At 37.2% G+C, this 12,980-nt stretch overlaps 1 protein-coding gene across 1 annotated transcript in view; it reads right to left on the bottom strand.

Moving 5' to 3' along the window:
* Window positions 1-12,504, bottom strand: part of LOC113225546 (104 kDa microneme/rhoptry antigen-like) — a 21,049-nt gene extending 8,545 nt beyond the window's left edge. Inside the window, exons 1-5 of the mRNA XM_026457872.1 lie at window positions 12,388-12,504; window positions 10,224-10,262; window positions 9,888-9,899; window positions 7,371-7,433; window positions 6,195-6,308 (exon numbers count right to left, since the gene is read on the bottom strand). Of these exons, the coding sequence (XP_026313657.1) occupies window positions 6,195-6,255 (61 nt within the window). The 5' untranslated portion in view covers window positions 6,256-6,308; window positions 7,371-7,433; window positions 9,888-9,899; window positions 10,224-10,262; window positions 12,388-12,504. The remainder of the gene's footprint in view (window positions 1-6,194; window positions 6,309-7,370; window positions 7,434-9,887; window positions 9,900-10,223; window positions 10,263-12,387) is intronic.
* Window positions 12,505-12,980: the final 476 nt, after the last annotated feature.

Raw genomic sequence — 12,980 nt, 5'->3', positions numbered from 1 at the left:
ACACACACACACACACACACACATTCAAATAAATATACTTATGTTTCATATTACGAATCCCCACTTATGAATAAGTGTTCCGTCAATTTGTGAAAATAAATTATGCTATTTTTATGAAATTTCCAACTTTAGGATATCATTAATATAGCTGTTGATAATTTTATTTCTCATTTTATCCGTCTATTTACTAAATGGAACGACAGTTTCTTTTGAAAACGAAATTCAAATAAAAGCGAAATGTAAACAAGTCGTACGGAATGTTTTTAAACTTTGCAATCTTATCCCACGCGATTGTGTACACTAACTGTTAACAATAAGTACGAAAATTTTCTCAGTACAATATCTTTTTTTACTACAGCAGCAATAAACTGAATGAAGCAGAATCTTAATATCATTCTTAATCAAAAAGCGCGACAATATTTCTCCGGGTAGCGTCCTGGCATAATTTTCAAGAATATTTTTTTTTCTTTAAATAAGTATTTTTTTATTTATTCTGCTAAATGGCATTAACCATTTTTCAGTTCTCATCTGAATTGCGGTGTTGTAATTTTCCCTTCCGTTTACTTAAGAATGCGTACTTTTGCCGGTTTTTTGGTTTTAAAGTGATACCGTGCAATAATATACAGTGTTATTGGTTGTAAGATACCAACAATCCCGCAGGAATATATTACTAACATACAACGGTATTACAGTCGGTAATAAGAAGAAACAGGCCCGAGGGTCTTATCTGAAGCATGATGAAAAATATTGTTTATTTCACGAGCGGAACGGGAATTACAAACCTCAACTCCGAAAACTCTCAGTCTTCGACTTCGGGCTTCTAATAGAGTCTCATTTGTAATGTAAAAATATTTAAATAGACCCGCTCTAAACGGTGATAATTCTGTGCGGTTATAAAAGAAAGCATACACAAACACGATACGACGTCACGTCGTACCACGACGTGGTAACGTAGAAACTCACGTCGTACCGTAGAGACTCACGGTGCGCTCCTCAGAGCCGCATTCATTTGTTATTTAATATTCAAAGGTGATAGACTACTTGGGATGATTATTTCATAACCCTAGTCGAGGAGCGTCCTGTACTATGGGACAAAACATCAGAAGAATACAAAGTCATCTTGTCGTCGTGGATATTGGCGTCATCCTACGGCGTCGCGTCGTATCGTGTTTATGTGTAAGAGCCCTATACCAGTCTGATGCAAAACACAGGAGCACACTAGCATTCCCATGGACCTTTCAAACCAACTCTCAAACCTTTTTTTTGTTATAATAATAAAATTGTTTTAAATATATGTATAATACAAAGATCGAACGCTTAGAAAAAATTCCTTCTACCCGCCTTTTCAAGCCTTTTGCCATAATTTTTAGCTCCTAAACTGTCTTAATTATTATAACAGAAGAACGATGCTGTCATGGATATTTGGGGCAGCAACCGATTCACAAGACGCAGACCGAGTAATATAGATTATTTTAAGGTTGTATATAATTCTTATGTTGTCACCATTGACTTACAAATAAATGGACGACGGGTCTAATACAAAAACTACGAAAAAAATGTCCCAAGTCAACCTATTTAAACGTAGTGACATGTAAAGGAATATGAAAAAGCTAACACGTTGAATTTAAATTGTAATGTCATCGCAGTACTGTCTAATTTTGCTTGCTTCGCTGTCAGAAGAAACAAACGAAGACTAAAGCGTGAATGACGCTCTGTATACGATTTTAACGCCCTATAAGTTCGGACATTTTTTAGCGCGGACCCGACGTCCATATAATTGTAAGTCAATGGTTGTCACCATACATTTATGTAAATAAATGTAATTCAATGTATCTACCTATGTTGACGAATAAATATATTTGAATATGAACTATTTTTTATGATACCGTGCGCCTGATGGTAAGCGACACCCCCTCCATAACAGTTGCAGTGCCACTCAGAGCTTTAAAACACAAAGATCTGAGGGCATCTGCCACTGTTCCGTGTGCCTGTATTTTCACCAGCACCCCTTCTTTTTCATCTTCAGCACCCTTCGAAACCAGAACGCAGCAATAAGTAAGGTGGCAGTACTTCCCTGGACTCTTTCACAAGGAGCTAACTGCTAACTGCTACAATGTAAATATAAATGACATACGGCGTGCAAATTATAATATGCAGGATGTGTATTTGACGATCTCCGTGGTCGAGCGGCTTGTGATGGTCAATCTATTTTGTCTACGATCTGGGTGTTTATAGTACCGTCGTTGTTATTTTTTATATTTCCATAACATAAGTACAATGTAAGTGATAATGTTTAATATTTATTTATTTGTTTGTCCAAGTTAGTTGTACTGTATATACTATCTATTTTCGACTATATTACAAAGTTGTAATACTGTTTTATTCTAACGCATTTTGCTGTGTACACGTAGAATTAAGTAAACAGAATGGAGAATTGAACAGCAAATTACTGCGTAATTTTGTTCAAATGTCTTGGATATCCTCTGAATACTTTTCACGAAATTAAGTTGTTCAGTAAAAAGTTTACAAGTAGAACGCCGTATGTATATCTATTTTTTGATAACCTAGTTGTGGTGCATGAAAGAAGCCTGTTTTTTGAAAAATCAAGTAACGGGACGAATAAGTCGCCTGGTGGTAAGCGACACTCTTGTCCATACCAGTTCCAGTGCCACTCAGAGCTTTAAATCGCAATCTTTTCCTTGTATTAATAACGCACAAACTCATAGCCCCGGGAAACCCTGTATCGCGGGTGCCGCGGACACACACATAGACAACCACAAATTACACCCAAATTGAGAAGAAAAATAAATGTAGACAATATATTTTTCCCAGCTCGGGAATCGAACCTGTGCGTGAGTCCAGCATGGTAACCGTTCGTGCACGGAATCAGTAACGTACTTTTAAGCTTATTTCTAAAATGTACCTATGATTCGTATTCGATGTGTGTACAGCGCTCTCTGTAGCACATTGAAAGTTATTTAGCGTGTGTACAAGTATCTACCGGACCACTTGTTTGGCCTTTTTTTTGTAAAGAACCAATAAAGAGGCACATTCTTTTACCACGCACATTTTACTCCAGCGTTCCGGACCGAACCCTTTGTCATGCCTCATGAATTCCGTTACATATAAACAGGTGTGTTTGTGCTATGGTACACGGAGAAAAAATGTTTAAAATTTTGTAGATAGGATATTTTGCTACATGGCCATTGACTTACAATTATATGGACGTCGAGTCCGCGCTAAAAAGTGTCCGAACTTATAGGGCGTTAAAATCGTATACAGAGCGTCATTCACGCTTTAGTCTTCGTTTGTTCGGCTGACAGCGAAGCAAGCAAAATTAGACAGTACTGCGATGACATTACAATTTAAATTCAACGTTTTAGCTTTTTCATATTCCTTTACATGTCGCTACGTTTAAATAGGTTGACTTGGGATATTTTTTTCGTGCTTTTTGTATTAGACCCGTCATCCATTTATTTGTAAGTCAATGTACATGGCCCATTATTTTAGTTTTAAAAGTAAACTGCGTTCAAATACAAAAAAAAAAAAATATTTTTCAGAATTTGACAGGCTTGTTTGACGTTAGACATAGATACGTAAATTAACAAGTGTTCAGTATTGACACCATTTTGTAAAAGCATATAGTGTTGAAAATAAAAACATGTACATAAGTATAGCAAAGGTAGAATACGCTAAATAAATTAAATACCATAACAAAGGCTTTTTTCTCGCGAAATCGAACGATTAATTCATTTCGTAACGTGCATATTAAGTCACATATATCAGTTTCGCGTATCAGAACTCCGAATATAGTTTTCACGTGAAGAGTTCTTGATACGCGTCAGTGATATGTTACGGAGATACGCTGTGATACGCCAAAAAGGCGACAGACGCGCCACTCTGTTGTGATAAGTTTATCTTCAAAAACAAAGTTGTGTGCTAACAATAACACTGAATTGAATTTTTCTCGCGTGATTACAATACATAGTAAATAAATAATTATTAGACAACATCACGTGCATTGCTCTGATAAGAACTAAAGCACTTGTGTTATGGAAATCGGAAACAATGATGATACCACAAACCCACAAACACAAAACAGATCCGAGATAATATGAAAAAGTTAGTTTTTCTACATGCACCTGACCGGGGATCGAACCCGGGGCCTCATTGATGGCGACATCATGATTTAAGACTTAAAAATACAGATGACAAATTTATTTATTTATTTCATTCTCCAACAATAGAAAAGAATTCTACCTCGTTATCATAAGCACGGTGACAAGCTGAAATTAGATAAGACCTTCATCTCTAGTGCCTACATCAATTATAGAAGGGCGCCTTATAGAAGCTTCATTAGACGCTTATAGAAGCGTCTACATCATCGTCATCTACCCATATTAGGAAGTGTTAATTTACAAATTAGTTTGTGACACACAAAGCCATCTGTTGACACGCATATTTGTCAAAGTTCAGAAAATAATTTTAGCTAATTATCAATATTTTAGTAATATTACAAGGAAAAAACTGACTTTCTTATGTTTCATATTAAAGAGAAACTAAGTGGTACCCACGGCCATTTACGTTATATGTATCAACTATATACAAGACGGAATTTTGACCTTTTATTTCAAAACGCTAAGACTATTGCCTCTCTCATGCCTATATATTTTCGAGCTTGGTATACTTGTAAAATTAAATCAATAAAAATTTATAATAGCAAACAAACAACTGCTAGAAGACTAAATGTCGTATTCTAGAACTCTACTCAATGTCTAAGTCGGATATTTGAGTATGGTTTAAAGCACTTGAAATCATACTCAAGTCCTTGCCATTAGGGTCGTATTTCCAGTCCTTGTGTTTCCATTGCAATCCTGACTTGAGCATCGAGTAGAGTTCTAGAATACGACCCTAAGAAACCCAAATAATGTAATGCTAGAGACAATAACTCTTATGCTATGTGTTTGGAATATTTTTTATCATACACCAGATCGCTATCGCCCCTACCATTAAAAGGTTTTAAAAAAGAATTGCGTAAGTGGCTTTTATATTACTTGTTCTACATAGTCGACGATTTTATGAAACATAAAGACTAAATTGGTTGATGAATACATTCTTTAATTATTATTTATTATTTATCTAATCTAATTAAATAAGCTTTACCTTACATGTATATTTTAACTTAATGTCTAATAAATAATGCAGATTTTAATTTAATTAAATTGTAACATCCGCCATCATGGCATATCCTGTGTCAGTCCACTTAATTTAGTGACGTATTGTTTAATATTATCTTATATGCTTTTGTTTAATGCTGAGTAGGTTAAGTTCTAATTAAATTTTACCACCAACATTTATAATGTACCCTAACCTATTGAAAGTGAACAAATTAGTTTGAATTTATAACTGCTTTTTGGATCTACAAACAAACTAGGCGGTAGAAAGTTGTCTTAACCCTGCGGTTGATAAGATCCGTGTAAAACTGTACGTATAATCAACGCGGGCTATAAAGACGAAATTGTTGTCCATATAACAATGTTGTGTACACTTACAGTTAGTAACAGTAACCCACTCTGTTAAATAGAGGCGCTGCGTGATGCCATATTGAGTACCCAAGTAGTTACGCAGTGCCGTTCTATCTTGTGCGATCCTGCTTCAAGTGAAACGATGGCATGTAAACCTACTACATTTAGTAGCAGTAGAGAACCTTGTGAAAGAATTCGGGAAGTGTTGCCACCTTACCTACTTCTGCCGCCAAGCAGTAATGTGAGACTTATTGCGTTCCGATTTTGAATTAGTACTTTGAAAACAAAAACAAATAGGTATACGCCATTTAGATCCCAAAAAATAGCTTCATTTCTACAAAACCTTCATTTTTTAATTCGTCCACCTAAGAAAAATTTATTTCATACGATTATTATTAGAAATATTTCTATAAAATTTTCTCTCCCGTGTTGGTGTAAGAGAGTATATTTTATTTCTGAAAGGTAAATATCGTACAATAAATTTCTTCAAGTCTACCTACGATGCTTTAAAATCTACGCAACCACGATATCATTTTATCTCGACTCGTATATTTATTTTGTGGTACAGGTAAAGTGTTTACATACACAATCTGTATTCGCGAGACCAGGTTCCGTAGAGGTTAGAGAAATATGAAGCGCATATATCATCAGATAAGAGAAAGAAGTTACCTGTATTTATAAACTCTTTCCTGAGCCCAACGTTCGTCTTTCGCCCGTTTCCATTTCTCATAAACGCCTTATACGTTTGCAGCCAGGGCAGGTCTTCAATCGCTGTAGAAGCTCCTATTGAAATAAAATTCTAGTTTATCGTGAAGAATCAGAGATGTGCGACGTAGCGAGGCGATGCGCGAGGAAAAAATCCACCAATAGGATTACTTCATTTTTCTAGCCTCGCTTAGCGCAGCTCCGGTGGAAAAGGGTTACCGGTGCTTAGTATTGGTACATACAAAATAGCGACAGATGTGTGCAAGGAATGTGTGCGAGTGATGCGGGCGAGGAATGGTCCACGACGGTGTAGGAAACTAGAGCTACTGAAAGTATGAAACTAACTGACACTGACATATCGCCACCGCTCACCCTATCACACCGTACCCCGCCCATGCATAGCTGAAAAGAGTCCGTAACGCAACCTCGCACCGCACCGCTACATCGCATATCTCTGGTGGAAAGGCAGCCTAATGGTAGTAGCATGGGGTTTTCGAAATTTGTGTACGAAATTTAATTTGCAATTTACTATGACCTTGCACGTCGAAGAAGGTTCACAACCCTCGGAAAATGTGTAATGTTTCCAATCTGCATTGGACCAGCGTGGCGGACTATAGCCTAAACACTCACCTGAGTGAGACCCATAACCAGCAGTGGGACGCATAAATGAGTTTGTTATATAGGGTGGTATTGATCAGGAGGTCTACTCTCGATGTCCGTCCGACATCCATCCGAAACAATTACTGCCAAATAAGCAATACTTGACCAAATGAAAAGACGCGTGATGCGAATGAAGCTTCGTGCTTGATACTTGTCTTTTAATTTTGTCGAATATTACTTATTTGACAGTAGTTGTTTCGGACGGATGTCAGACGGAGATCGAGAGAAGACCCCCAGATTCAGATAAAAGGTAAGCTTTTCGTTCTGCGAATTGCACCTGGTGATGATGATACGCGCGTTGTGCTCAAAGTAACAATCTTGATACGCATTAGTGACAGCTCTGCATATATACTGTGATACGTCAAAATTTGAAAGGTCTATTAAAATAACAAAAACATATCCAGCAGCCCTGATGCTTGCAGTGTATTTCTCACCTTATTATGAAATAGAAACTACGGGACACTGTAAAAAGGTACTCACTATAACGTGTCGTGGGTTTCTGAAAATTTCTGGTACGCGGTCTGTAGAATATTTTATTTTGGCCTAAATAAAATGAAACGGATTAATTATATTTAAAAAAAAATACAATTAGATCGCTGCCAGGCCAAACCTTATTGCATGCTTCTGTATTATACATTTCGCTTTGGGAACATGACATTAAAAGAGTCTCTATACTGCAGAAGCGTTCTTTAAGGGCGATTTACAAACTGAGTTCATGTGTTTCTCTAAGAGATATGTATAAACTAACATGCTTACACTGGCACCACAGAACATTAATGGAAATAAAATTTATAACAGTAAAAAACATAATTTTACGAAGAACATATAAATACATGCTTCTACAAGATTTTTGTTAATACCCAAAATTTGCCATTTAAGGTTTCAAACTGCCTCTGTGGTCGAACGATTACCATGTTAGACTGTCACACAGAGGTTCAGGACTCGATTCTCGGGCCGGGAGAAACATTTGTATCGCCTGCATTCATTTCTCGGGTGTAATTTGTAGTTGTCTATGTGTGTCCATAGAACCTGCGATACAGGGTTTCCCTAGTGCGGGGCTATGAGTGTGTGAAAAAAAACAATAATCTTCTATGTCTTTTCAACCTATGATAGATCTTAAAGTTTCTTATTCTATTTTCGGGAAATCTGCCTTACGAATGAGGCAGTCAACACACTTATTAACATGCTATTGACTTGAGTCGATCAGGAAAAGCTTTATATCTATACGTTGAGAGCGAAAAACACTTTTTCACACAGGTGTTACTTGCCTTACTTGTGTTATTATCGTGCTAGCAGTCTGCACTGCTAGCACGATATGTAGTTACAGATATGAGCACCCACGCTACGTAGTTACAGGTTTGAAATAAATTAAAAATTATTCCGATATTCTCGTGTCATATTGAAATAATCTTTGTCATCATGCGGTACTTAAATAGTGATATTTTTATACTAGCATCGCGGATTCGTATCTCGATTATGGTAAGATGATGATCGCGAAATAGAAATTAAATGCAGGTTTATATCATAACGACACATTTATAAGCAAAAAATATAAATTTACACAGAAAACTATTTTTTGCCAAGCAAACCCTTCAATTTTACAAAATGCGACTGCTTGGGTAATTTTTCTGGAAAATTGGAGAAATTGAAAAATATAGTTCGAATAAAGTAACGAAGGTCATATTATCGTCTTTGTTTCGAAATATCTTTTGAAGTTTTATTTAGCGTGAATTATAAAATAAAATGTATATAAAATAATATAAAATATATAAAATAGTAGTGACAGACATAACATTAATACGAGGAATAGAAATAAACTAGCTTTTCTTGATAGTCGTCTTCACAAAATCAAAAAATCATTTAAGGGGCAATGTATACGCTTCTATAACAAGATTCCGGTTGATATACAAAATTTGCCTTTCACGAGGTTTAAAACTATAGTGAAACAAAAACTTTATACTAAAGGTTATTATACAACTTCTGCGTACTTGGATGACAAAAATCCGTGGTAGTAACCCGTTTAGCTCATGGAGGTAGTCTCGATCTCTGATGTTTCAAATAAAAAAAAAATATTGTAAATGTTATTTACAAAGAGCAACCCCTAGAGTTTCTTGCTCATTCTTCTCAGGGGAATCTGCCTTACGAATGAGCGGTAGAGTTTAATATTGTGACGATTTCAAGTGTAATAATGCTTACCTATGAAATAAAGATTATTTTGAATTTGAATTTGAATGTATACTTAGCCAAAAGCAAGTTAGAGAAAAACGAGATTTAAAATGTTTGGACAACAGTGAAAAAAAACCTTTTTATTGGCTCGATCGTTTTCGTTCAGTAACTTCAACTTTTGACAGGTGTCAACGTCAAACGTGGAAAAATATCCTGAAAAATGTGATTTTTTCAAAATGGAAATTTTTCCATAACCCAACACTAGATGCTAACTCTGTGCTATTCGAGTGCACTGCGAGTTTATGCGAATGTGTGCGTCCATACACGGCGCGCGATGGGCGCGCACACATACAAGCCGCGCTGCTCTGTTTGTATAGAGTTACTATATTTGTCTTATTATACCATGCATATGGCTTCTGATCGGGTTATTGCAATTGCGTATCTATAAATGTACTGACACCCTCAGGAGCACTGAGAAGTAATGGTTAATCGTAATTATAACGCACACACTCAACATAGTCCCGCTGTAGGGAAACCCTGTGTCGCGGGTGCCATGGACACACATATACAACCACAAATTACACCAAAACTCACAAGATAAATAAATGTAGGCCATACAGATCTTTCTCCCGGCCCGGGAATCGAACCTGGGACCTATGCGGTGCAATCCGGCATGGTAAGCAAGTCAAGTGTAAATTCCTTGCCTATAAAATAAATATATTTTTAATTTACAATTTTCATTTTCCACAATGTTTATGGTAACACTGCTTCATAAATCTGTACCAGTTTGGTCTGTTGTTCCGTACAAAATATTCTTAAATATGTACTTACCATCTCTATTGACTGAAAATAATTGAAAAAAGTTTAATAAAGGCGACAATCCTCTGAAGGCCTCTGAAGTTGTCATTTTTAGAAGAAAATTCTTATATTTGTTGACTTTATTTTTTAATTTCCGTAAACTTATTTAGGTATAAATAAGTGTAGAAGTAAATGGCTTCAATGCAAACGTGATGAGATTTTAATGTCGAAGTAATCGTAGATTCATGTCTGTTGAAAAATAAATGATGTAACCAACCCATATTAGCGAACTATAGTCTCTACCTAGAGGAGATCCACGCTCATCAGTGGGATATATAAGGATGATGACGTAATGTAATATAAATTTACCTTGTACATGTAACTTTACGTCGAAATATTCTTCAGCATCTGATAAAAGAAAATCAACCTAAAGTAAAAAGTTCACTATTTACACGGCATAATGTAAAAAAAAACTCTATGCTAGAAATAACATGACTGTCCAGTGTTAATCTAGGAAAGTGCCTATACACAAGTACTTAACAAATTGAATGGCTTTATTTAACCCGGTCTCGAAGCAATTTATAAAATTTGGTTTCCTCAATTAGCCCTGGAGTTGAACCCGAGATCCTCCTCTCAATTAATGCCCAGTGAGTTAATTGTTAAGCCACAGGCTTGGTCGTCGTTATACCGCTTTAAATTAAACGCCACACCACATTATTAATTGTCTTTTAAAAACCGGTAAATTTTAAATTATATTCTTATGTATATAACCATTATCATAGTTTTTCAAGTATATTTGAAAACATGTTCCTAATAGGAAGGACAGATACTCACGCTTTCAACAGATACTCTATCGCGCGTGATATAGCAAATTGAGCACACGTATAAAGATGTTGGAAAGAAAAGGGAATGATCGCGCAATCGCGCACTAAATTATGCGCCAGTTTCACGCGGTCTATCGTGCGCTATTAGCCTTTACACAGACGCTCTTTCCGTTGTAACAAAAACGAACACGAACAAATGAACATTAGCTGAAAATATTTGAAATAGGTAATCACGCACGATTGCATATGTACTCTCCTGATCACGTGCGATTGAGTGACTGTGTAAAGGGGGTACGCCAGAAACGTGGAACGCTTGAAGCGTGGTGACTCTTCTTCAAAAAGGGAGATAACACTATATTGAAGAATTACAAGCTTATCTCACTTCCAAGCCATTTTTAGCTTTTAGCTGTTTTCACGAGTCATCACAACCCCCCCAAGCCGGTTTCAGAAAGAGCTTCAATACCATAGACCACTTCCACACTCTGGGGGTTATAAATAACCTGCCATTATGCTTAGCGTTTGTGGATTGTGAGAAAGCCTTTGATTCGATCGAGATTAGGGCCATGCTACAGCCTCTCTACAACGGTGCCACATTGACTATCAATATATCGAAGTGTTGAAATGTTTGTACACCACTATGTCAGTTCGACTCCAGGACCAGTGCAGAAGGCCTATCCAATTGCAAAGAGGAGTGCGACAGAGAAACGTCATTTCTCCGAATCTGTTCACCTAGCATTGGAACATGCTTTCAAGTTACTGGACTGGAAAGGACTCGGCAGCAACATCAATGGCGAGTACATCACTCATCTTCGATTTGTTAACGATATCGTTGTCATGGCAGAATCGTTAGAATAGAGTTTCCCAGCAGGTGGGTCTAAAACGAAACTTATGTCGAATGTCCATGTCGTATGACCCACTCCTATAACAGTGGGAACCTCTACTCTCGATGTTGTTAACGGTTTGTCTGAGGTAAACACCTCAGACAAACCGTCCAATTAGGCAGGGCCAACTTCGAGAAAGGGGTCAATCGTCGAATCCGACTCGATTGGGCAGCTTTCGGGAAGCTCCGGGACGTCTTCTCGTTCGCAATACCGCAGTCCTTGAAGACAAAAGCCTTCGAGCAGTGCGTGTTGCCAGCGATGAACTAACGCTCTGATAATATGAGCCTTATAAAAAATCTCAAAGTCACTCAACGAGCTATGGAGCGAGCAACGCTCGGCATTTCTCTACGTGATCGAACCAGAAATGAGGAGATCCATAGAAGAACGAGAGTCACCGACATAGCCCACAGGATAAGCAAGTTGATGTGGCAGTGGGCAGACCACACAGCTCGTAGAACTGATGGCTGTTGAGGTAGAAATGTTCTCGAATGAAGACCACGAACCAGAAGGCGTTCAGTGGGACGGCCTCCTACTAGATGGAAGGATGACCTGGTAAGGGTGGCGGGTAGCCGATGGACGCACGTCGTGTCCGAACGGCTGGTCTGGAAATCTTTTCGGGAGGCCTACGTACAGCAGTGGACGTCTTCCAGCTGATACGTCGATGATGATGATGTAAAGGGGGTTATTATCTAGGCGAATGTTTTGCTTGGGACTTTACGAATCTCAGTAGAAATAAACTAGAGTGTGTGATTTGTAAAAGTTTGGTACTACTGCAATCTCCGTGATAAAAATATTTCAAAGGAACATTAAATTAAAATGTTCACTCACCATCAACAGCATCCTTTATGTAGTATTTGGCCTTCTCGAAGCCAATTAGTTTAACTAAAGACTCTATTTTTATCTGTAAATCTTCCAGTCCCTCTGTCACGCCTTTTGATTTTACTGCAAACACAGAAAATATCATAAGTAAGAGGAAAGTCCAAAAAATCAGCTAAATATGGCTTCAGCAAAACTCAACGAAAATAAAAAAATCCATAAGGCAAATCTCGGCACATGGGACTTGTCAACTTATGTCTCAGATCTTTGTGATTTTAAGCTCTGAGTGGCACTGTAACTGGTATGGACAGGCGTGTCGCTGACCACCATTGAGTCACACGACTTGCTCATCCCGTCACTTGATATCATGAAAAAAGCTAGAAGTTCCCTGCACTATGAACAGAGAACCTAAAACACTTAGATCAGAACTAATTAACAACAATGCTTGGTGGTGTGGTATAAATACTTTCACTCAAAAAAGTTCCAGCTAGTTTTAAGAAAAATAATGTTACTTACAGGAAAATGTCAGGTTTTTTAAATTTTAACAAACTATTATACGTAGTGATCTAATGAGAATATAACCAAGGAACTTCCTGGGTGTTACA

This window comes from Hyposmocoma kahamanoa, unplaced genomic scaffold, assembly GCF_003589595.1.
Source record: "Hyposmocoma kahamanoa isolate Upper Pololo Valley unplaced genomic scaffold, ASM358959v1 166, whole genome shotgun sequence".
In the NCBI taxonomy this organism is placed as follows: Eukaryota; Metazoa; Arthropoda; class Insecta; order Lepidoptera; family Cosmopterigidae; genus Hyposmocoma; species Hyposmocoma kahamanoa.
The sequence above is the reverse complement of the archived record's forward strand: the minus strand, read 5'-3'. Positions and strand labels throughout refer to the sequence as shown.